Here is a 26,058-nt window from a genome sequence, read left to right as displayed (position 1 = left end):
GGAGCCTCCACGTCGCCACTGCAGAGACCAAAGTCCGGACCATGTCATACAGAGCATCAGCCACCTGCCACTCCTGACCGCTTGTCATGTGCCTTCTGCACCCAGGTCAAACATGCTCTCTGCATCAGACTTCCGCAGAAAGCTTCAAAGCCGAAACTTCAAACAGCCACTTCAGTAGAATCTTCAGCTTCTTATCCTGGACATCCTTGAGGGCCACCACTCCTACTACCGAATTGGTCATCTTTTTGGTAACCACTGACACAGCTGCATCCACCTTGGAAATTCTCCACAACTCCAATGTCTGTTCCGGCAAGGGATATAACTTCCCCATAGCTCTTGCGACCTTCAGGCCCGCCTCGGGAGATTCCCACTCTCGATCCATCAACTTCTTCACCTGCTTCAGCAACAGGAAAGCTATAGGGGGACCCCGCAATCCCTCTAGGACTGGGTTCACCCCTTCCTTGTCTGAGTCCACCGGCCCTCTAGCCTTTTTGGCCATCCGGGCCTTCCTAGGCAAGGGTCTCTTTGCCCCTAACTCCTTTCTGGCTAAATAAGCCTTATGAAGGAGAAGTACAAAACCTGTGGAAAATGCCTCTGGGTCCGAGGAGGACTTTTCTGCTAACTCTCAAGCCCCTCCCCATCCCCTGCCACCAGCAGGGTCCTTTCCCACCAGAAAAAGTGTGGAAGGGGAGTCCCGAGGCTCAGAAATGGTAGCCTGCACTTCAGCATGTACTGCCAAAATGGCCGCTGGCTCCGCCGACTGCCCCCCCCTCCCCAGAGTCTCCAGAGCTGTCCCAGCCGCCTGCACCTTCTTGCTGCCCCCCTGGGGGTCCTACCGAGGTCCCTCAAACCACAGCCGTGACAAAGTTTGCCACGTTGCACGGGAGCCAACATGCCAGCTCAGTTGGGCCTGCACACTGGGTCAGGCCTAAAAATAAACCATGGCGACGAGATTGCTCCCACCAGTGTTGGGCCGAAATTCAGCACTCAACCTGCCCCGAAGGTGAAAACAAACATTTACCCGTTGCACAGCCCTGCAGACAACCACTGCTGCCGCTGCTATCCCTACTCCAACTCTTTTTTTTTTCTTTTAATGCAATTAAAGAGAAGGCAAAAAGAAAAAACAAGGGGAAAGAACTTCTCCCCTGCTTCTGGAGAGCCGCTGCTGAGGAGCCAGGCCCACTGAGGGAGCGGGGAGAGGAAACCGGGACTCCTGGAAATTTCCTCCCCCCCCCCCCACCCCGAAAGGCTGAATCCAGACAGGATCATCAACATCCCCCCACCCCACCCCCCGCTCGCCCTGCTCCATCCAAGGGATGGCCCACGAAGGAACCTAACACCTCAGGGAGCGGATTCCTCTTATCTAAATCTTTTTCTTCTAAGAATTCCAAACTGCAGGTTTGCGCCTCTGACATCTGCTGGAGACAGAGAAATTCTGAGGGACTGCAGGTGGCTCTCTCAGTTATGCAGCAGTGCCTCAAGGTTTTGTTCTCTGCCACCATCTGCTGGTAGGGATGCAAAACCCACTCATCTGATGTGTACCCAAGCCCAGATAAAAATTACACTAAAAACCGTAACGAGAAAATTTCCCCCCAATGAATAGGAGGATGGTGATGCTACAGATAATTGGCAACCTGGTTTATTTTTAGGCCTGACCGAGTGTGCAGGCCCAACTGAGCTGGCATGCTGGCTCCCGTGCAGCAACCAAAAACAAATAAGCAACTTGGAAAAACCACCAATAACTCTGCAGTAAATACAAACCAACAGAATGAGCAGATGACTCTCCTCATTTCCCTGGGCGGGTTCTGCAGCGATCCGTGGTACTACAGGAATGAACATTATCAGGTAAGAACCAATTTTCCTTTCCCTGTACGTAGACAGATCAGTCCAGACTCCTAGGATGTGCCTAAGCTCCCCTTAACTCGGGTGGGGCCTGGAGAGTCCCACTCGCAGAACACTCTCACCAAAAGCCATGGAAGCCGGCGCCTCCGATATCCAAACGATAGTGTCTGGTGTAAGTGAGCAAGAAGCTGCCCTGCAAATCTCCTGCAAAGAAACCTGTTGGGCCTCAGTCCAAGAGGTCGCTTGAGAATGCGTCAAATGGGCTTTCAAACCCTCGGGCACTGGTCAACCCTTAGGATACAGAGGCCGAACCAATTACCTCTTTAAGCGAACGCATAATTGTAGCTTTTGAAGCATAACAATACATCTTTGGACCATGCCATGGAACAAACGGGTGATCCGATCTGCGAAAGCCATTAGTAATCTTCTGATATCTTAGCAGTGCCTGTGTCACGTCCAAGAGTCTTAGCTCTCTTGCATGAGGCACGGAGGAATCCAAATCTGGGAATGCGGAAGCTCTACCATCTGATTAACATGGAATGCAGAAACCACCTTGGGCAGAAAAGAAGGCATCATACGCAACAAAACCCCCCAACTCTGAAATCTACAGAAAAGGATCCCAGCATGACAAAGCTTGAAGCTCTGAGATCCTCCTAATTGAACAAATAGCTTCTAGAAAAACCACCTTAAAGGTCAAGTCCTTCAGGATTGCCCTCTTCAGTGGATCGAATGGAGCCTCACACAAAAAGGCTTCAGTACCAGATCAAGATTCCAAGACGGGCAAGCTTTCCTCACCAGGGGACGCAAATTATTTGCCCCGCGAAGAAAGCATACAACATCTGGATGCACCGATAGGGAGTAACCCTGCACTATGGCTTGGAGACAACTCAAAGCCTCTACCTGAACCCTAAGTGAGTTAAAGGCCAAACCATTGACCAAACCCTCTGGAAGAAAAGTTAATATTTGTGATATGGTAGCTTGCAGAGACTACATCCCATTAGCAATACACAAAGACTTGAAGATTTTCCAAACCCGCACACATGCTAAAGACGTGGAAGGTCGCCTGGCCTGCAACAAGGTAATAATGACTGCTTCGGGGTATCCCTGCCATCTCAGCCATCTCCTCTCAAAAGCCAGGCATTGAGACAGAAGTGAGCTGCCTGGTCCAAAAATATTGGGCCCTGGCAGAGAAGATGATCAAACTGCAGCAGCATGTCTACAGCCATGTTGACGAGATCCGCAAACCACAGACAGTGTGGCCACTCCGGAGCCACCAGAATCATGTCGCCTGTATGCTCCTCTATCTGCTGCATCACCTTTCCCACCAAAGGCCACGAGGGAAAGACAAAGCAGAACTAGAGCACTGATGCCTTCCATTCCATGTTCTCTTCATTGGCTGCAAAACCAGGGCACCTTGGTGTTTTGTGTGGTCGCCATCATGTCCATATTCGGAAAGCCCCACTTTTCTCAAATGAGTTGAATCGCCCTCTCCGATAGCTCCCACCCTCCGGGGTCCAACACTCTGAACTTAGAAAATCCACCTGAACATTGTCCACTCCAGTGATGCAAGACTGGAGAAATGACTTACCTGATAATTTCCTTTTCCTTAGTGTACACAGATGGACTCAGGACCTATGGGTTTACGCTCCCCTGCTAGCAGATGGAGTCAGAGTCAAGTTTCAAAGCTGATCTCACCCTAGATACAGCCCTGCAGTGACCTCAGACAGTCAGTATTCTCTTCAAAAGCCACTGTGGACCTACTATTGAAAAAACTTGATTAAAAACGAATAACCATAACTGTACTCAATCAAACAAACACTGAATCCCAGCAAGATTATAGATGCCCTGATCTAGGGATTGGGTGACAGTTTACCTGTAATCTCTTGGAATCGATATATTAAAAAATGTACAGCGATCCCCATAGGGAAAGCACGTCTGCATCTGCTGGAGACGGAGAAATACTGCAGGGGTATATCTAGGGTATCGTCAGCTTTGAAACCTGACTCCAGCTCCATCTGCATAAATCCATTTGTCCTGAGTCCATCTGGCTCACGTTAGGAAATTCACTTTTTTTTTTTTATTATTATTAAGAAACTTTAATAGTACAGAGGCAAACAGAAAAGGTATACTTCCCTGCACCCAGTCAGTAACTGCAGAGCTGCCAGGGGCAACCAAGCTGCCTCAGCTGCCTTGTTAAGGGGAGGGATCTGGACCAAAAGATTTACATTCCACGGGTCACCAACCCCCAGCTCGTCCACCTCAGACCAGGGAAGGTGGCCCCATCAGGACCTCGCAACTCCGTGGGAGGAAATTTCTCTTCTTCTGAATATTGTCTTTTTTTTTTTTTTTTTTAACTCTAGACTGCAGGTTTGCTAACGACAGAGAAATACTGAGGGAGTGCAGGTGGCACACTGGGTTATGTACAGTGTCAGGGAGACTCTCTCTGTCTCCATCTGCTGGCAGGGAGGGATTAACCCAGGAGCCTGGACTGATCTGTGGTACTACAGGGAACTGCTGGAGACAGAGAAATACTGAGGGAGTGCAGGTGGCACACGTGGTTACGTACAGTGTCAGGGAGACTCTCTCTGTCTCCATCTGCTGGCAGGGAGGGATTAACCCAGGAGCCTGGACTGATCTGTGGTACTACAGGGAACTGCTGGAGACAGAGAAATACTGAGGGAGTGCAGGTGGCACACGTGGTTACGTACAGTGTCAGTGAAACTTTCTCTGTCTCCATCTGCTGGCAGGGAGGGATTAACCCAGGAGCCTGGACTGATCTGTGGTACTACAGGGAACTGCTGGAGACAGAGAAATACTGAGGGAGTGCAGGTGGCACACGTGGTTACGTACAGTGTCAGGGAGACTCTCTCTGTCTCCATCTGCTGGCAGGGAGGGATTAACCCAGGAGCCTGGACTGATCTGGATATGTACAGGGAATAGGAGTTCAGATGCTGTGTGGCTCAAAATCAGTGAAAACTGCACCGAGCCAGAAGATAACAAAAGATGGAAACCGGTGAAGTGATTTCTTGGGGGGGATAGAGATTACCTAGCTGGGGAGACATTGGTACTTGAGAGTGAGTGTGATGGGGAAGAGAGAGCAGGTGGAATGGAGACAGGCTGAGAGGAGACAAAATGTGTAAGTTTGTGGGGGAAGGAGAGAGAGAGACACAGACAGACAGACAGACAGAGACCATTAGCTGGGCTGAACCTTTGCCAACCAGGCCAGCCACGTCATTGGAGGGGGGTTCCACTCTCTTCCTTACACAGGCTCACACATTAACTTTTACTGAAACCGACCCCTGCTGAATAAATTAGTGAAGACATGTGAGTAAGAGGCGAGCAGATGGAGGAGGTTAAGTAACATGGATTGCACTGTTCCTTTAATCAGTGGTGTGGAGATGTGTCAAAGGTTGACCCCCTCACCCTCCTGCCCCCAGCATTAAGTGCTGCGATTCCACTATTTACCTCTGTTGTTCCTCTTTCAGACGCATCAATACTTTCTCCAGGCTGTAGGCCCCTTCCTCGCTTGGCTCCTTCTCCCGCAGGTACTGGGAGTGCAGAATATAAGGGGACATTACTATACCACTCTCACTTACACCACACACACAGACAGGCCCTCTTCCAGCTCTCCTCCTTCCTCTTCTTCTCGCCATTTAGTTTTTTTAAATTTACAATTAGCTTAAGCCTATTCATTGGTTACTCGAGGCAGCTTATATTCAGATACTGTAGGTATTTGCCTGGCCCCAAAGGGCTTTTTCCCACTAAGAAAGGAAAATAAATCTTAGTAAAATCAGGCCCTAAGTTTCTACCTGTGGAAAGTAAAGGAAAAGTGGTTCTTACCTGCTAATTTTCGTTCCTGGGTCCAGCCTCCCTGCCAGCAGATGGAGACAGACAAGAAAAGCTTGTGCCACCTGCAATGCCTCAGTATGACCTGTATGCAAGCCAAGATGAGAAAAACTAACACAATAACGGAGACTCTCAATGAGCAGGAGGAAGGCGGAGCGCCTATGGCAAACTCATCCACACAAGTCGCTCTGCATTATTCACATACTGCCATGGCGAGCAGGCTCGGTTCTGGACTGATCTGGGCTATTCCAGGAATGAAAATGAGCAGAGCAGAACTAACTTTCCCTTCCTGTTCATAACCCCAGATCAGTCCAGACTCCTGTACCCAAGCTCCCCTATACTGATACATAAATAGTCCCACTCAGAATACACGCTCTCCAAATCCCACAGATCCAAACGGTAATGTCTGGCGAAAGTGGGTAAAGACTTCCAAGTCGCCACCCAAGAGATTTCTAGAGGAAAGACCAGCTGACACTCGGACCATGAGGTTGCCTGTTCCAGAGTCAAATGAGACCTTAAGAGCCTCCAGTACCAACAATCTCTACAAATGTGTGCCAAGTCAATCACGTTCTTCAGCCAGAGCGTACCAGTAGCTTTCATGGGACCACTCCATAGCACAAAGAGAAACTATTGAGATACATCAACACCACCAGCCTCACATCCAACACACGAAGCACCCTTGTGTCTGCCTCTAATGAAGCTAAATTAGGAAAAGCAGGAATTCCACTGCTAGATCAAGATAAAAAGCTGAAACCACCTTCAGCAGAAATGAGGGATCTCTACAAGACAAAACCTGAAACTCAAATTCTTCTGGCCAAAAAAAAAAAAACCACCTTCAAGGTTAAATCCTCTCGTGTCGTCCTCTGCCACAGCTCAGACAGAGCCCTACAAAACACCCTCAGAACCCAAGAGGGAAACACCTTCCGCAGTGCCGGCTGCAAGTGCTTCGCCCCACAAAAAGAAAACAAATCACATCCGGGTGAGAAGCGATGGCATTCCCTACACTTCACCTCGAAGACAGTCCTGCACCCGGAGAGAATTACAGGCTAGACATTTTTGCAGAAAGGCCCAAACCTGGAAGCTGAAGCCGGAGGAGGCTGCACACCTCGATCGACACACCTGTGTGGATAGCAACCTGGCTCGCAGCAAGGTGGCAATAACTCTTGCATCTCAAGGGTTTCCTCTCAAAAGCCAGGCACAATCTGCTGGATCCAAAAATTTTAGACTCTGACATAGCCTCAAAAGGTGAACAAATCTTAACGGTCAGTCTACCGTCAAGTTCACTAGGCCAACGAACCATGCCAACGTGGCCATTCCGAAGCTACTATAATCACTTTGCCTAAGTGCTCTCCGTGTATCTTAGTACTTTACCCATCAATGGTCATAAGGGAAAGATGAATCCTTGACGACCACAGAAGCACCAGAGCACAGATTCCTTCTGCTCCGTGTTCTCACCTGTGACTGAAAAACAGTGTGATCTTGGCCAGCACCCTTCGAAGCCTTGTCTGACTCCATCTGCTGGACGGGAGACATAACCCACCGTCTGGACTGATCCTGGTACGTACAGGGAAGAAGCATTGCTTCCTCCTACAGCTCCCACTCTCCAGGGTCCAACTTTTGCCTGCTGAGAAAAATCCATCTGCATGCTGTCCACCCTGGCTATGTGAGATGCTGCCAGAACTACCAGGTGCTACTCGGTCCAGTGAAAACTCCTAAGCTGCATGAGAAAGCATCTGACTTTACCATCATTGTATTGTCTGAAAGAACTCACATTGCCCAACCTTGTAACCATGGCAGCAAGAAAAGTAAGGCTAGGCACCCTCTTCTCGTCTCTAATTGACCGATAGACCATGACGACTCCTCCTTCGACCATAAGCCTTGTGCGGTCCATCCTGACACACTGCTCCCCAACCAGATACGCTAGCATCAGTGGATATCACCCAATCCAGCTCCATCCCTCTCTAGATTGAACAGACCAAGTAACCAGGAAAGACTGGACTTAGCCTCTCACAAGGGGGAGAGAGACTTGAAACTCATCTGATAATGGACTCCAGTGGGAGAGGAGCGCTCTCTGAAGCAGATACGCAAACACCCACAGAGCTGATTGTAGCACAGATGCCATAGAACCCAGGACCTGCAAATAATCCCAAACTCTGGGCACCTTGAGTCGTAACAAGTGGCACGCCTGACTCTGCAGCTTCACCATCCTCTCCTCCCCTCCATGAAGAACATGTTGCCAATCCAGATGTTCAATCAAGCCCCCCCGATAATCCAAAGTCTGGGATGGCATCAGATGGCTCTTTGCTAGGTTCAGCACCCAGCTCAGAGCCCTCCACTTCTCTAGGACCTGCTGTCCTGCCAGCTGACAGAGGGGTCTTCTGTCTTTGCCCGAATGAGCCAGTTGTCCAGATAAGGGTGTACCAAAGGGTTGTAGTCACCACCACCACTTCAGCAAATGTGCACGATGTGGTCGCTAACCCAAAAGAAAGGGCACAAAACCGCTGATAAAAGAAGGATAATTGGCCCCGTATCTTCTCATCCCGTGGATGGGTTGGCCAAACTTCATTGTGAAGTTCGGGTCGAACCTGAGCCCAAACCCATTCCTCTTTTCGGTTGTTGGCTCCAAAAGGACTGAGACCTTCCCAAGGGCCGAGATGTCTGAAATGAGTTTCTGTAGGGCCGGAAGCACTGGGAGCACCTGGCCCGACCCCTCATGGGTGAGGGGCACTGTGACCTCTTTTTCTTATCTTCCATAGCTGGGGCACTGAAGATTTACCCCACTTACTGGCTAGCTTTTCCAATTTGCTTCAGAATAGGAGGGATCCCTTAAACGGCATCATTGTGAGGTTTGCCTGAGGTCAAGTCCGCTGACCAGTTTCACAACCATAGCTGTCATCTGGCCGCCACCACTGAGGCTACTCCTTTGGCCAAGGTACGCACTAGGACTGAGCTTGCATCAGCTAGGAAGACCACGGCGGGCTCGATCGCCTCTCTGGGATACGCCCCGGAGCTATCTGCCTCTCGAGAGAGAAGCAGACACGAACGAGACACCAGGGCACAACAGGAAACGATATGCAGTGTCATTGTTATCGCGTCAAAGACTTGCTTAAGGATGGATTCCAACCGCCTATCTTAAGCATCCTTCAAGGCTGCTCCTCCCTCTACTGGTATAGTTGTTCGCTTTGAGATGGCGCAGACCATGGCGTCCACTTTCAGGAAATGCAGGCGTTCTTTGGTCGTCGGGTCCAGAGGGTACAAGGCCTCCAAAGCCCAACCTCCGGCTTCCGGGACATCCCATTCCAGGTCAATCAACTCCTGGATGGCTTCCAGCATTGGGAAATAGCAAGAGGCTTTCCGTACAGACACCAGGATAGGATTCTTCTTAGGTTCCGTCACAGGGTCCATGCCAGGAACTCCCAGTCTTTAGGGTCAGGGAGACCAAGGCCGGTAATTCATCTCTGTGGAAAAATTGTAGCATGGTCCGGTATGGCTCTAGACCTGGAGGGATTTCTCCGTCCTCCAATGACTCCGCATCCCCTTCGTTGTCCATGGTGTCTGGGTCCCTGTCTAGGATACCCTTGGTAAGGCGAGGAAGGTCCCGAGGCATGCTGATGGGGCTGGGAGGACGAAGCCTTTCCAGCTGGGGCTCAGACCGGGCAGGGGCAGTAGCTGACTGCACCTGAACAAAGGCTTGAAGGCCCTGAAAGAATTCCAACCAAGAGAAGGTCGTAGGGTCCATACTTAGCCCAGAAAGGACTGGGTTAGGGGCAGCTGAACTGCCCTTTCCCGGGGAGGATGCAGCCCCAAAATTGTTCAGGTCCAGGCTGCTACCAGATAAGGTTGAGGCTGACCCGTCCTCCGACTGGGAGGGACTGGACTTGGAAAAGTTTGAGTCCAGTCCTCCCTGGGCTTCCTCACAGTGCTGACACAGGAAGGAATCTAGGTCAGACTGTGCAATCCTAATATGGCAGGCAGCTTCTTTGTTGCCACAGCTTCCCTACTTAGGGCGGGCCATGGATAGCCCAGCACGAGGAACTTGAGCACCAAAGGAGCCAAACTCCGAAGATGGAGCATGCAAGCGATAGTGACATGCAAACATGTGCAATGATTTCCAGGTAGCTGCTCTACAGATTTCCTGAGTGGAGACGGATTGGCTCTCTGTCTAGGAGGTAGCTTGGGAGCGAAGAGAATAAGCCTTGATGCCTGCCAGAGGCGTACGACCAGAACCGATGTAGGCGGAAGAGATTGCATCCTTTAACCACCGTGCAATGGTGATTTTGGAAGCCTTGCAGCCTCTCTTGGGCCCACTCCATAGAAAAAAAGATGGTCTGTTAGGCGAAAAGGATTAGTAGCTTCCAAATAGTGCATGAGGACCCGTTTTATGTCAAGTCGCTTGAGCTCTCGAGGACTGTCATCCGGGAAGGAGGGGAGCTCTACCGACTGATTCAGATGGAAAGCAGAAACCACCTTGGGTAAGAAAGCTGGTACCGTGAGCAAGGAAACCCCCGAATCCGTAAAACGTAGGGAGGGCTCCCTGCACGACAAAGCTTGTAGTTCCGAGATCCGGCGAGCTGAGCAAATGGCTACCAGGAACACAGTCTTGAGAGTGAGATCCTTGAGGGTGGCGCTGAGGAGAGGTTCGAACGGTGAGCCACCAAGAATCGAGGACCAAATTTAGATTCCAGGACGGACACAAAGAGTGGACCGGACGCCTGACATGTTTTACCCCTTGTAAAAACCGGACGACGTCAGGATGTGAAGAGAGTCGAATTCCATTTGAATGACACACAAGGACCCCAAGGGCCGCTACTTGGACCTTCAGGGAATTGTAAGCCGGCTCCTTCTCCAAGCCTTTCTGCCGGAAGGAGAGGATGTTGGAAATGGCAGCATGGCGGGGAGAAACATGCATTGCGAAACACCAAGTTTCAAACACTTTCCAGACTCAAATATACGCAATGGACATAGACGGTTTTCGAGCCTGAAGGAGGGTGGAAATAACCTTGTTCGGGTACCCACGCCTTCTCAACCTGCGCCATTCAAAAGCCATGCTGCAAGACAGAAGCGATCTACCCGGTCGAAAAATACCAGCCCTTGTCTTAGGAGGTTCGGAAGATGTCTCCAGCTGTGGAAGAGGGCTCAGGCAGTCACCGCCTCGCTCAGCTTTCTGCACCCACTGTCTTTCAACCGCTTCAGCAGCAAAGTCCATGCCGGTAACCGGCTGCCGGACCGAGGCTCACCTCCTGAGGGATCTCGGAAATCCCCTCAGGAATTCTCAGCTGGGGGAGGGACCCTTAGGTATCACTGCAGGAGAGTGAGGCTCAATCTTTCTCCCAATTTAGAGGTAAATTTAAAATTTCTTCTTCAAACTAGTGCTGCAATCCCGCTAAACACTGCTGCTAATGCGGGGGATAGCACATCCACATCTGCTAGGAGACGGAGAGAAACTGAAGGGTTGAGGTCACTGCAGGGCTGTCGTCAGCTTTGAAACCTGACTCCGTCTCCATCTGCTGGCAGGGGAGCACATAACCCACTGGTCCTGAGTCCATCGGGCTACACGCTAGGAAACTCTATGTGTCGAAATGGAGCACACACTGCAAGCTGCCTTCTCCCCAGAGATGCACGCACATATCTCCACACCAGCAGCAGGGCCCTGCTATGAACCATGGCCGGCGCCATGTGCATCCCACATGCACTGCCTCCTCGCCAACACCGGGCCCACCAGAATCGAGAATCCTTCTCCAAGCCATGTCAGGCTTTTTCACTTTTTTTTTTTTAAACTCTACAGATAAAAACAAATTAGAGTACTTTCCTGAATGCTGTAGAGCAGCAGCTGGTTTCCCAGGTTCTCCAGGGGATCAAGGAAACCGGACCACCAACTAATCGAAACCCCCTCAATGTCCAGGAATAAGACACACCAAGGGTCACCAAGCTCCTGCTCATCCATCTCAACCAGGAAGGATGGCCCCCGCCAAGGACCTAACAACCTGCTAAGAGGAAACTCCTGATGATCTCTTTGCTGCAGGTTAAGTAGTGAGGTCAGTGAAGCTTTTCTTTTTGGTCTCCATCTGCTGCAAGGAGGTAAAACCCAGGAGTTTGGACAGATCTGGTTATGAACAGGAAAGTGACTTGCAGGATTTGACCTCTGGCTTCCCTGGTTCTCAGCCCTCTGCTCTAACTCCTCGCCCACTCCAACACTGCACATTCATCTCTCCAATTTCTTTCCCTCTCCCCTCCTTTTTTCTCACTTATCCACCCTTCCCAGCCCCTCCATCTTCCCTCTCAGACACATTCCAGCCCGTTACGCTGCCAGGTCTGCATTAGGACAGTACAACCCCCGTATTTGGGAGCAGAGACAGAGAGGAATCTCACTCCTCCGTGCATTACCGTACCTTGCCCTGCTCCAGCGCCTGGCACCGACTGCGGTACTGCAGCACCTGTGGGAAGGAGTGCAAGGTCTATTATGTCCCATCTTAGGTTGAAAGAAGGTTCCTCTTCTCCCTCATTTCTCTCTTACCTTGGCTTGAAGTCGCTCCACCAGCACGGCCTGACGCTGCTGTGCCTCGCGCAGACCTTGCACCTGGCGCCGGTGAGCCACCTCGCTCTCCGCCAGCCGTCTCCGAAGGGCCTGCAGCTCTGTCCCTGCCTGAAGGCGGGGCAGCCGACCTGCCGAGGCATCTCCTGCAGCGAGCTGAGGGTCACAGAGAAAGAGGTGAGGGAGTGGGGGTGCATCCTGCTCTGAGGAATCCTGGAAAAACTACAATGGAGCCGGAACTGGGGTGGGGGGGGGGGGGGGGGAGAGTCACTTCTCTCCACTGAAGAGACCCAGCCAGGTAAAGGAGGAGAAGCCTGGGTGCTGCATAGGCTGCCATGAAGTTATAATGTAAACCGAACTGATGTTATCCTACGAAGTCCGGTATATAAAAACCATAAATAAATAAATAAATAAATAAATAAATAAATAAATGTTATACTGTGGGCAGCAACATTTTAAAGCTTATGGGCCAAAAAAATACACAGGTAAAACTGCCGCTGGAACTGAACCTTTGCCTTTACCTGTACAACCATGTTCCTGACAAACGGCAGCTCCTCTTCCAGGGGAGTCTGGCTCTGTACTCGGTCACCCAGGGTCTCCTGTAGCAAGCGGTTCTCCTCCTGCAGTGACCTCAGAGCAGCCATCTGCTCATCGGGGTGCAAAGGACCTGAGAAAAGGCGAGACAGCTAAGAGCCCCCTTGAATATACACCCTCGGAGTCTGTGCAAAAATGCATTGAAATATTCAGCTCAGTGTGAAGCAATAATCCAAAAAGCAAACTAAGTTTGCAATGATACAAAAAGGAACGCAGAATAAAATGGAAAATATATTCCCTCTCTATCAAGCCATGCTGCAACCACACCTCCAGTATTGTGAGCAGTTCTGGTCCTCCCATCTCAAGAAAGACAGAGCAGAACTAGAAAAGGTGCGGAGGAGGGCGACAGAAGTGATAGAGGGGAAGGGGCATCTCTCCTGTGATGGGCGGCTGAGAGGGGACATGAGAGAGGTTTATAAAATCAGCAGTGGGGTGGGACGGGTAAACAAAAGATGATTATTTACCCTCTCGAATAAATCTAAACCAAGGGGAGCCTCCAGGAAACTAACAGCCAGCAGATATAAAACAGATCGTAGGAAGTGCTTTATCACCCAGCGCACTATCGAGCTGCCAGAGGATGTGAGCAAGGCAGTGAGCACAGCAGGGTTTAAAAGAGGTTGGGAAAAGTCCATAACGCATTATTAGCCAGGCAGACTAAAGGAAAATTGGTTCTTACCTGCTAATTTTCGTTCCTGTAGTACCACGGATCAGTCCAGAGCAGTGGGTTATTCATCCCTTCCAGCTGATGGAGTCAGAGAACAAAACTTTGAGGCCTTGCTTCTTAACTGAGAGCACCACCTGCAGGACCTCAGTATTGACCTGTACCCAACTCCTTCACACAGACATAGGGAACTAAAGGGTGGATACCCCTGAACTATAAACCTTGTCTGTCAAGAACCAAACAAGACAAGGAAGTGAATCCTGTAACTGCCCTCTAAGAGAAAAATTCTGAACTAAGCAGCAAAACTTGGCAGGAAATCAGTCTTCCGGCATCAAACGGGAGGGCCTCTGGACTGATCTGTGGTATTTCAGGAACGAAAATTAGCAGGTAAGAACCAGTTTTCCTTTCCTGAACATATCCAGATCAGTCCAGACCAGTGGGATGTACCCAAGCACCCCTAAACCGGGCGGGCCCTGAAAGACCTGCACGCAGGACACACTCCCCGAAGGACGGCTCATCCTGTGCCCTGACATTCAGATGATAATGCCTGGTAAAGGTATGAATTGAGGACCTCACTGCTGTCCTACAAATCTCCTGTGGCAACAGAAGTTGACACTCAGCCCAGGAAGCAGCCTGTACCCTAGTGAAATGCACCCGCAAACAGACAGGAATTTGTCGTCCCTTACAGACGTAAGCCGAGCAAATGGCCTTCCTAAGCCAACGAGATATGGTAGCCTTAGAGGCTTTGTCCCCTTTCTTCAGTCCACTGAAGAGGACAAGCAGATGATCTGAGCGATGAAAAGCATCAGTAACCTACAAATACCGAAGTAGCATCCGCCGCACATCCAGAAGAACATAAGAATATGCCATACTGGGTCAGACCAAGGGTCCATCAAGCCCAGCATCCTGTTTCCAACAGTGGCCAATCCAGGCCATAAGAACCTGGCAAGTACCCAAAACCTAAGCCTATTCCATGTAACCATTGCTAATGGCAGTGGCTATTCTCTACGTGAACTTAATAGCAGGTAATGGACTTCTCCTCCAAGAACTTATCCAATCCTTTTTTAAACACAGCTACACTAACCACATCCTCTGGCAACAAATTCCAGAGTTTAATTGTGCGTTGAGTAAAAAAGAACTTTCTCCGATTAGTTTTAAATGTGCTACTTGCTAACTTCATGGAGTGCCCCCTAGTCCTTTTATTATCCGAAAGAGTAAATAACCGATTCACATCTACCCGTTCTAGACCTCTCATGATTTTAAACACCTCTATCATATCCCCCCTCAGTCGTCTCTTCTCCAAGCTGAAAAGTCCTAACCTCTTTAGTCTTTCCTCATAGGGGAGCTGTTCCACCCCCTTTATCATTCTGGTACTTCCCTGGCCAGAGGTAGAAGGTCAAAAGGGTGCCTGGGAGGGTCGAGGGAGCAAGGACCCCTGGCTATCTGGCCATCCGGTACGCTGCAAGCAAACTAAGTCAGGGGTATCCAACCACCCCAGCAGCCCGGCTCCACCTGAGGGATGGCCCACAAAGATGCCTAACACCTCAGGCAGCATCCGTGAGCTGGAACCTAAAACTGCTGTAAAACAAAAAATCTTTTTTGCCTTTTTTTTTTAATTAATTAACTTACAGCCTGCAGGTGCATCTCTACCATCTGCTGGAGTCAAAGCAAGGTCCTGCAGGTGGCGCTCTCGGTGCCTGAAAGTTTTGTTCTCTGACTGCATCTGCTGGCAGGGATAAGTTACCCACTGCTCCTATGGAACATACCCAGTGCCATTGTGTAATACGATGGGTTAAAAAAAATGCTCTCAGAACAAACATTATGCTGTCCTGTCACTTTTTAAGCTGGGGACTTGGTTTTTAAGCAAAAAGCTGTTTATCAGCAGGGCTTACACAAGTGGTTGTGGGGGAGAGTAGTTTGTCTGTGCCTGGGACCTGATTCAATAGGAGGAGGAATACCTGGCCAGCAGCCCTACAGAAAGGTTCCCAGACCCAGGTGCTGGCTCATCTACGCACACACACTTGTTTACAAAGCCCTATAAAAGTTCAGGGTCCTCCGGTGGGAACTTGGAGCCTCACCCGTGCACTGACGAGTGGCGCAGGATCTTTCCCGTTGAAGCTGCATGCTCCTGTTTTTCGGTCGCACCAGGGCTCCCCGACCTAATGAGTGGCAGGATGCGGATTAGCCGTGTGCTCCTGTTTTTCGGTCGCACCAGGGCTCCCCGACCTAATGAGTGGCAGGATGCGGATTAGCTGTGTGCTCCTGTTTTTCGGTCGCACTGGGGGTTCCCTGACCTGATGCTGTTTTTCAGTGGCACTGGGGGTTCCCTGACCTGATGCTGATTTTCGGTGGCACTGGGGGTTCCCTGACCTGATGCTGTTTTTTCAGTGGCACTGGGGGTTCCCTGACCTGATGCTGATTTTCGGTGGCACTGGGGGTTCCCTGACCTGATGCTGTTTTTCAGTGGCACTGGGGGTTCCCTGACCTGATGCTGTTTTTCAGTGGCACTGGGGGTTCCCTGACCTGATGCTGTTTTTCAGTGGCACTGGGGGTTCCCTGACCTGATGCTGATTTTCGGTGGCACTGGGGGTTCCCTGACCTGATGCTGTTTTTCAGTGGCACTGGGGGTTCCCTGACCTGATGCTGTTTTTCGGTGGCACTGGGGGTTCCCTGACCTGATGCTGATTTTCGGTGGCACTGGGGGTTCCCTGACCTGATGCTGTTTTTCGGTGGCACCGGGGCTCCCTGCCCTGATGAGTGGCAGGATGCTGATTTGGTATTGGTATTATAGTCAGGGAACATGATGTCTGTGTGCCGTACATAAAGCTGTATTGTCATTACTCTATATCTGGTATGGTGCGGGTCTGCCTCCCTCCCCTTACTCGTTGCCACTGGGTATGTTCAGCAAAGAGAGCAGCAGGCGTTAGATCTGCTGTAGGGGACAGGGCTGGGGAGTGGGAGCAGCTCCGCTTTTAACCTTTATTAGTAGCAGAGAGTGGGACAAGCGCCTGTAAAACAGAGAATCCCCCCCCCCTCCGCCTTTCTTACCTTTCTCTGCCCGGGGGGGGGGTCACATCTCTCCCCTCTCTAATGTTTCTGCTTTAATTCATTTCTACTTCTTCTTCTTCTGCGGGGGAGGGTCCCAGCCCCCCGCGCGCGCACATAACGCGCGGTGCTTTCCAGTAATAATAATAATGGCGGACGCTTCCACAGATTTATATCATCGGTATTATTACTCCTCCTCCTCTTCTTCTTCTTCTTCCGACTCCCGTCTGCACCAGCTTTTTCTCGCCGTTATTTCAAACTCCCTCCCTTCCTGGCCTGACCTCTCACCCCTAACTTCCGGGCAAACACTTCCGGTTCCCCGAGCAGCCCTCAGCCGAGGCCTCGCAAAGCGGAGGGTGGAGCCAAGCATCTCCTCCCCCCCCCCCCCCCCGGCAGGGACAGGGCAGGAGGGCGGACTGACGGTAACCCCCACCCCCCCCTCCCCAGGCTGCAATGCGCCTCTTTTCAAAGGACACAGAAAACGCTGTGGACATAGAGGGCTTTAAAGGTTTCCTTCTCATTCAGAAATACAAAAACCCGCTGGCCGGTGGCGGGGGAGTGATGGCTGCTTGCATGCGCTTCCTGCCACTGCCTCTGCCTGTGCAAGCTGTGCGGGACGAATAATACTTAGAAAACTGCGTTTTCCTAATCGTGCATTAGTCTTCTAATAGAGTTGCGTATTTTCAGAGTTACGCTTCAGGGCTGACCAGAGCCGTGCGCTGCCGAAAGTCCCCGCTTCGATTCTCAGCTTGCGACTTCCGTTCCCCGGGTGGCGATCACTGCCTTTGGGGTAGAGGGAGTCGGGATCATCGGCCGGGGCCTCTGATTGCAGAGTCCTGGCAGGATCCTCGCTGCACAGCTCCCAGATTAGATTATGTAAAATGGGGGGGGGGGAAATCCTCAGGTAACTGTGAACCCACTTCAGCCCCAGGTCTGATTGAGCTACAGGGCCCAGAATAAATTGCTGCAATCCGAGCTGCACGGAGTCTTTGCATGTTACCATCTCTTTTTATTTTCTGTACTGCCTCCTGCGTCTGCCTCTCTGGGATCATTGTATAGGATAAACTGTTCAGAATTCAGCTGACCGGTTATGGTATCTTTATTTCTGCCTGATAAGTTACAGAAGTATGACAGAACTATAATCATTGTTACACTCAGGTGAAACATCACAGGTATAAAGCGGAATTCAGTAATTAATGGGAGAGCTCTTGTGATTCCTCACATGACAGTTGTAAAGAGATAATTCAGACATTAATCGTGGGGGGGGATCCTTTACAAATACAGAAGCCTGATTTTTGGGGGGGGGGTCTTCCTTTCCAGAGATTTATTTTACCCTCTGCAGTCATGTCTTTTTTCCCCTTCCATCACATCCACATTAGGTGGTCTTAATTTTACAATCAAACGGGCCGATACAGTAAAGTCTGCGGGAGAACGGGTGAACGCCTGATTCACTATGCAAATTAGGCCCAGCGGTAAAAACAGGCAAAAGGAGGCGCTAGGGACACTAGCGCGTCCCTAGCACCTCCTTTTGGACCGGAGCGGCGACTGTCCGCGGGTTTGACAGCCGACGCTCAATTTTGCCGGCATCGGTTCTCGAGCCCGATGACAGCCAAGGGTTCGGAAACCGGACACCGGCAAAATTGAGCATCCGTTTTTCAAGCTGTGGGCCAACTTCAAATTTTTTTTACTTTTGGTAACTTTCGGGACCTCCGACTTAATATCACCATGATATTAAGTCGGAGGGTGCACAGAAAAGCAGTTTTTTCTGCTTTTCTGTGCACTTTCCCGGTGCCCGAAGAAATTAGCGCCTACCTTTGGGTCGGCGCTAATTTCTGAAAGTAAAATGTGTGGCTTGGCTGCACATTTTGTTTTCTGAATCGCGTGGGAATACCTAATAGGGCCATCAACATGCATTTGCATGTTGCGGGCGCTATTAGTCTCGGGGAGGTTGGACGTGCGTTTTCGGCCCCTTACTGAATAAGGGGTAATGCTAGCTCGTCAAAAACGTGCGTCCAATAGAGGGTTAACAGGGCGCTCCGCGACGGAGCACACTGTACTGTATCAGCCCGAATGGTAGGCTTCAACTATGTCAAACTGTTAAGATGATTTGGTTATAGAATACTACAGGTCACAAGCACTGTAGAAGATACATCAGAAGATTATTTACAGTCTCATTCCCTGAAGGATTTACAATATAGGTTTGGGTACCTGGAATATTTTCTGTAGTGTACAATGTTGGTGGCAGACGTGTGGTTGGGAGCTGAGTCTGCAGATGTTACACCTGAAAGTCTCCGTGCTGAAAGGTCACACAATAAGAGATAGTAGTAGGAGTGGGTTTGGGCCCAGGATCTTCAAGTGTCAGAGCTCTGAGTAACTCCATGCTGAAGATCAAATGTGAGTTGGTGGCAATAGTGGGATTGGAAGAGGGGTTTACAGGTGTTGCAAAATACATAGCATCATTACCCTCTCTCTTAAATCTTTTTTTTTCTAGGACAGGTGGAGACAGTAGACCTTATTCCTTAGATAATGGTGCTGTTAATGTTGGCATCCATGGAGGACCTAGTCTTGCTCCTGGAAGGTGCAGAAGAACGAGTGACCTCCTCACTGAAAGCACTTTCAAAGATGCCATGTAGGGATTTGCGAATCTTCTCTTTGAAGTCTTGTCCTGTGAAGACATAGAGTAGTGGGTTCACACAGCTGTTGGCAGAGGCCAGAGCCTGGGACATATGATCCAGCCAGTCCAGAGTTGGGGACCTTACATAAAGTGTCAGAATGCCTACTACATGGTATGGGATCCAGCATAAGAAAAAAGCTAACACAATGCTAAAAACCACTCGTAACGTCTTGCCATGAGATTTGGCAAACCTGGCACCTTTCACCTTCCAAGTGATACGGGCATAGCAGATCAAAATGATGAGAAAAGGAACTAAGAAACCAAAAATCGCACGGGTAAAGGTGGTAGTCTTGAGGGCCACTGGAAGATCCTGATTTTCAAAAATATAATCTCTGGGCCAAACTGAAGAATTAGTTTTAGGGATTAAAATTGTGGTGGCAAACATCCCATCAGGATATACCGAATCAAAATCCTGAGAGGACATAGAAATCCTCGATGGATAGAAGTTGGAAGCGTCACCCGGCTCATTTGTTGCCTTGAAACTTTGAAGGTCACCCAGTTGACCATGATCAAGGGGGATGACATAGATCCTTGCAGATGGCCCTGAGATTGTGAATCTTTCATGAGGTTCAACAGTTGTAAGACCAAAGTTTATGGGGCTACCACCTACTGGGGAGTAGCCTGAAACATCTTCGGGTGCTCCAGTTGGAAGGCTTGGCATCATGGTTGTATGATCCAAATTGCTATAGTCTGCACTTAACCCATAGTCTTCATCCCAATAGCTATAATCAAGATCCAGGTTGCTATAGTAATTATACACACAAGTGATTTTGCCATCACTATGTGTAATCTCTCGGTAGAGAAAGACTGGTACACACATCAGGAATGCCAGGCACCATATCCCCAAGCACAGCATCAATGCCAGTACCACTCGCCGGTGATTCTGGGACCAGATTGGCTTGATTACCAGAAGGCAGCGGTCAGCACTGATGGCCACTAGCAGAAAGACACTGGCAAACATGTTGAGGATCACAGCAGAGGGTAGGACTTTGCAGAGGACAGCCCCATAGGGCCAGTGCCCACCAAGTGCCAAGTTGGCGATGGAGAAAGGTAAAGATAAGCAACAAAGGAGGTCAGCCAGTGCCAAGTTGAGGAACCACACGGTGTTTACAGTCCATTTCATCTTGAAGCCTGTTACCCAGATCACCAGGCCATTGCCAGGCACCCCCAGAAGGAATGTAAGGGCATAGATCAGTGTGATGATGGCAAATTCTGCTGGGAATGGGTCCATATCACCCAGGAGGTCTGTGCTGTGATTCCTTTGAGTGGTGGACATTCTTCTTGGTGTGCTATAACATGAGACTACAAGTTAATTATGCATTGTGCACCAGAAAAATACTAACTAGTATAGAATATACAGTGCCTTTCATGAGAACGAGATGCCAAAATGTCTAACATTTAATACTTAAAGAACAGGTACAACCACAACCAGTGTGGAAAACTTGGCAGCACTTATGTGACCGCATGAAAGTTTCTTATGGCAGTAGGAAAGGAACGTTGGTTGAGACACAGGGAGATAAAGTGACCCTTTAGAGGTCACAGTCAGTCAATATGGAAGGGCAAGATTTGAACTTGGATCACAGGATGAAAACTGACCGATTAACTCTGTGCGTTAACCAGATTCCTTCTCTTCTTCCATAGTCAATGATAGGGAATTGGTGGTTTAGCCTTAGAAATATTGGCCAATATCCCATAGGACGTCCTCATCCTCAGCAATGCCAGCTCACCCCAGGGACCTTACACATAGACATTGTATGCAGTTCCCCTGTGATGCTGAGAGATTCGAGCTGCAGGAGCAGAAAGGCAGCCCCCATTCTGTGTCCAGCAGGAGGCACTGTCTTTCTCTCTTGCTATTCTAGAGATCAGCTGTGATGCTACATTTTGCTACGCCCCAGGACTCACTTCGCATCTCCACCTTCATCACAAGCAAAAGTGGCTGTGAAAGAATCAAGAGGCACTTGCTCTTAATTCTCTGCTGCCCTCCCTCCTTCCCACACCCCCTTCCTTCCTCGTTTCATTTCAAAAGGCAAATTCACCTTCATAAGCACATTGTAAGTGCTAAATATAGAGGGCAGACTCAGCAGTCTCAGAAGTAAGCAGAGGAGCTGCTAAAGTGGAAGTTTGCCTTATTTAGTGTTTTTCGACATGCACTTCTATCTGGCTGTCCATCCAGAGGCATGACTGGGAGTACATTTGGGGTGAATGTCAACCATGGGTCTGGCATTTGTCCTATGGATGAGCAGGAGGAGATTCACTCCTCGGCATATGCCAGGTTTACATTGCCTTCACCCTCATTACTATTTCAAGATGATATAGATATATTGTAGATTGATCTATACATGTGAATATCCAGCTAGAAACACGTGTAGGTCATGTATAGACTTGGAGATGCATAAAGCATTATTTCCAACAAGAACATCAACTCCTCTCTGCCATTACACTTTTGCTGCTTCTAAGGAGACATCAGATTCACCTCCAGGAATAGAATATTGACCTAGCACACATCTCCAACTCTTATAAAGACTTTATAGGAGGGAGGAAAAATAGGGCTGGAAGGGGCCTTAGTAAGTCCCCTACAGTCAGAGAAAGACGGGGCTGGAAGGGATCTCAGGAAGTCATCTACAGTCACAGAAAGTCGGGGCTGGAAGGAACCTTAGTAACTCCCCTACAGTCAGAGAAAGACGGGGCTGGAAGGGACCTTAGTAAGACACCTACAATCAGAGAAAGACGGGGCTGGAAGGGACCTTAGTAACTCCCCTACAGTCAGAGAAAGACGGGGCTGGAAGGGACCTTAGTAACTCCCCTACAGTCAGAGAAAGACGGGGCTGGAAGGGACCTTAGTAACTCCCCTACAGTCAGAGAAAGGCGGGGCTGGAAGGGACCTTAGTAAGTCACCTACAGTCAGAGAAAGACGGGGCTGGAAGGGGCCTTAGTAAGTCACCTACAGTCAGAGAAAGACGGGGCTGGAAGGAATCTTAGTAAGTCACCTACAGTCAGAGAAAGACGGGGCTGGAAGGGGCCTTAGTAAGTCACCTACAGTCAGAGAAAGACGGGGCTGGAAGGGGCCTTAGTAAGTCACCTACAGTCAGAGAAAGACGTGGCTGGAAGGGACCTTAGTAAGTCACCTACAGTCAGAGAAAGACGGGGCTGGAAGGGACCTTAGTAACTCCCCTACAGTCAGAGAAAGACGGGGCTGGAAGGGACCTTACTAAATCCCCTACAGTCAGAGAAAGACGGGGCTGGAAGGGACCTTAGTAAGTCACCTACAGTCAGAGAAAGACGGGGCTGGAAGGGACCTTAGTAACTCCCCTACAGTCAGAGAAAGACGGGGCTGGAAGGGACCTTAGTAACTCCCCTACAGTCAGAGAAAGACGGGGCTGGAAGGGACCTTAGTAACTCCCCTACAGTCAGAGAAAGACGGGGCTGGAAGGGACCTTAGTAACTCCCCTACAGTCAGAGAAAGACGGGGCTGGAAGGGACCTTAGTAACTCCCCTACAGTCAGAGAAAGACGGGGCTGGAAGGGACCTTAGTAAGTCACCTACAGTCAGAGAAAGACGGGGCTGGAAGGGGCCTTAGTAAGTCACCTACAGTCAGAGAAAGACGGGGCTGGAAGGGACCTTAGTAAGTCACCTACAGTCAGAGAAAGACGGGGCTGGAAGGGACCTTAGTAACTCCCCTACAGTCAGAGAAAGACGGGGCTGGAAGGGACCTTAGTAAGTCCCCTACAGTCAGAGAAAGACGGGGCTGGAAGGGACCTTACTAAGTCCCCTACAGTCAGAGAAAGACGGGGCTGGAAGGGACCTTACTAAGTCCCCTACAGTCAGAGAAAGACGGGGCTGGAAGGGACCTTAGTAACTCCCCTACAGTCAGAGAAAGACGGGGCTGGAAGGGACCTTAGTAAGTCCCCTACAGTCAGAGAAAGACGGGGCTGGAAGGGACCTTAGTAACTCCCCTACAGTCAGAGAAAGACGGGGCTGGAAGGGATCTTAGTAACTCCCCTACAGTCAGAGAAAGACGGGGCTGGAAGGGACCTTAGTAAGTCACCTACAGTCACAGAAAGTCGGGGCTGGAAGGAACCTTAGTAACTCCCCTACAGTCAGAGAAAGACGGGGCTGGAAGGGACCTTAGTAAGTCACCTACAGTCAGAGAAAGACGGGGCTGGAAGGGATCTCAGGAAGTCACCTACAGTCATAGAAAGATGGGGCTGGAAGGGACCTTGGGAGGTCATCTAGAGTCAGAGAAAGATGGGGCTGGAAGGGACCTGGGGAGGTCATCTAGAGTCAGACAGAGATGGGGTTGGGAGGGACCTGGGGAGGTCATCTAGAATCAGAGGAAGATGGTGCTGGAAGGGACCTTGGCAGGTCATCTAGTCAGAGAAGGATGGGACAGAGAGGGACCTCAGGAGGTCATCTAGAGTCAGAGAAAGAGGTGTAACAGCCTGTTTTCCCTGGATCACAGCACTTTGATGATGTTCCAGTCCAGATAAGGATGCAGTGGGGAACATCCCCTCCTAAAAGATGACCCCTAGCAGGGGAAAATACTCCCTAATCAGGGGGGTGGGCCAGCAGCTGCCTAGGGATTCTGTGAAAGTCTCTGTAGAGTTGAATATTCTGACCCCTGTTGCCAGAAAGGTGAACTGAACCCCGCAGTCCTGAGAGAGTAACCTGGACTTAACTTTAAACCTGTGGAATATTCTCTGAATCTCCATGCGCTGACAGGAACCTGAACCTTTGTACCAGAGGTAAGGTGCAACCTACTTCCCAGAGAGGAGTTTTGGATCTACCATCTGCACAGAGGTGAACTGTAACCTACTGGACTCCAGGGACAGCCCTAAAGTAAGATTAATTTAAGAGATTGTAGCACTGCTGAAGTAAAGATGGACTTTCTTTTTTCTCTTTGTGTGTAAAGCTGATGTGAGCTCACTGACCTATAAGCTGATGTGTCTGGCCTGAGAAACGCTTACCCACCAATCTCCCACAAAAGGGCTGGAAGGGACCTCAGGAGCTCATTTACAGTCAGAGAATGATGGGGCCACCTAGAAAGTAAGATTCATAAGAACATGCCATACTGGGTCAGACCAAGGGTCCATCAAGCCCAGCTTCCTGCTTCCAACAGAGGCCAATCCAGGCCATAAGAACCTGGCAAGTACCCAAAAACTAAGTCTATTCCATGTTACCACTGCTAATAATAGCAGTGGCTATTCTCTAAGTCAACTTAAGTAATAGCACAATAGAATAGACTTCATAATCTCCAAGAAGACTACAGAATAAATATTTCCCCAGTGTATAATACAGAGGGAGGTGATATAATCAAATCTAAAAGAATGAGAGAAGGGGCAGATGGACTCCGCAATGCTAAGCAGCTTATGCAGAATTGTCAAAATACCACAAATGAAACATGACAAATCTTCACTTACCCACCAGTTCCACTGCAGGAAGCAGGGCTGAATGAGACAGCACCCTCAGCAGTACAGAAAGCTGGGGGAGATGGGGGGTCTTCTGGGGAACAGCAGCACCGCTTCAGTACAGAAGAATTTTAGGAAGTTGGTTTATGAAAAAAACAAAACAAGGCAACCTCAACCCTATCAGATATTTTGCTGACTTTTCTATCTTGTATTCACACATGTCCTGCCCACAGGAAATGCTGTCAAGCTGATTCATATCTGGACCAGTCCAGCCTTTGTCCCCCAGGCACAGGCTTCAAAGTCCCCAGGTTATCAGAGCCTGGGGCAGTATTTGGCATGGGTTCTTCATCACGGAGGTTGACGACATTTCAGAGGGATATCCATCAATCTTGTTTGGGAGAGCAGGGAAAGAAACAGAACATCACGGCAGACGAGACTCTACGATACATCCAGTCTGCCCGTCCATGCTAACTGCTCAGCTCTACAATCCCCACCACTCCATTAGAGGTCCTCCTTGTCTCCATCACCACCACTGGGAGGCTGTTCCATGCATACACCACCCTCTATGAAAATAAATATTTCCTAAGATTACTCCTCCATCTACCCCCTTTCACCTTCATCCCTTGACCCCCTCTCATTCCAGAGTCTCCTTTCTGTTGAGATCCACCTCCTTTGATATCATAAATGCAAATTGCAGCATGTTTTTTTTTGGGGGGGGGGGGACGGGGGTGGAAGCTTCTCCTTGGGCTTATATTTCAAGGATATATAGTAAACATAGTAATAATGGCAGAAAAAGACCAAATGGTCCATCTAGTCTATCCACCAATTTCCTTATGGTATTAACTGCCGCTCTGTGCAGGTTACCCCCATGTGTTCAATTAAGGGTAGTTAACATAGAAACATAGAAGTGATAGCAGAAAAGGACCTAACGGTCCATCCAGTCTGCCCAGCAAGCTCCCATAGTTATCAGTTTCCCATACTTATCAGTTTCTCAGACCGCAAAGGTCAGGGCTCTTGTTGGTTACCGTTTAAGTCCAATTTCCTTTCACCATCTGCAGTTGAAGCAGAAAGCAATGTCGGAGTTGCATCAGAAGTGTAGAATCAGGCTTTTTGGTTAAGGGTAGTAACTGCCGCATAGGAAAATTAGTTCTTACCTGTTAATTTTCATTCCTGTAGTACCACAGATCAGTCCAGACCGTGGGTTGAACCTCCTGTCCTGCAGCCCTTCAGTATAACCATTGTCAAAGCAGCAAAAGGCATAAGATCAAGCAAGTAATAATATAAGTATTAAAATTGGTGAACAATCAAACAATAGAACAATTGCATAAACTGTGTAACTAATCGCTCTTGCATGATCATCGTAAGAGACGCTTCCGGTGCCTTCAATGAGAATTCCAGATAGCCATGCAGAGACACTCCTGAAAGAAGAAGAAACAGAAAAGAATTCGAGCTGACAGAC

At 49.5% G+C, this 26,058-nt stretch overlaps 2 protein-coding genes across 3 annotated transcripts in view; both read right to left on the bottom strand.

Moving 5' to 3' along the window:
- The window catches only part of LOC115078382 (centrosome-associated protein CEP250-like), a 69,233-nt gene extending 52,434 nt beyond the window's left edge, over positions 1–16,799 (bottom strand). The window contains 5 exon segments of the mRNA XM_029581290.1: positions 5,308–5,390; positions 12,078–12,122; positions 12,203–12,376; positions 12,742–12,887; positions 16,524–16,799. Of these exon segments, the coding sequence (XP_029437150.1) occupies positions 5,308–5,390; positions 12,078–12,122; positions 12,203–12,376; positions 12,742–12,864 (425 nt within the window). The 5' untranslated portion in view covers positions 12,865–12,887; positions 16,524–16,799.
- A 1,682-nt stretch (positions 16,800–18,481) lies between these two features.
- C3AR1 (complement C3a receptor 1) lies at positions 18,482–24,976 on the bottom strand. 2 transcript variants are annotated; one of them, XM_029581783.1, is made up of 2 exons: positions 24,612–24,976; positions 18,482–20,483 (listed from the first exon to the last, which is right to left on the bottom strand). In XM_029581783.1, exon 2 carries the CDS (start codon positions 20,468–20,470, stop codon positions 19,040–19,042), a length of 1,431 nt encoding a protein of 476 aa, XP_029437643.1. In that variant the 5' UTR covers positions 20,471–20,483; positions 24,612–24,976; the 3' UTR covers positions 18,482–19,039. The 2 variants fall into 2 exon arrangements, with proteins under 2 accessions (XP_029437643.1, XP_029437644.1); XM_029581784.1 differs by having other exon boundaries at positions 24,616–24,976.
- Positions 24,977–26,058: the final 1,082 nt, after the last annotated feature.

The sequence above is a fragment of the Rhinatrema bivittatum genome, chromosome 16 (genome assembly GCF_901001135.1).
Source record: "Rhinatrema bivittatum chromosome 16, aRhiBiv1.1, whole genome shotgun sequence".
In the NCBI taxonomy this organism is placed as follows: Eukaryota; Metazoa; Chordata; class Amphibia; order Gymnophiona; family Rhinatrematidae; genus Rhinatrema; species Rhinatrema bivittatum.
The sequence above is the reverse complement of the archived record's forward strand: the minus strand, read 5'-3'. Positions and strand labels throughout refer to the sequence as shown.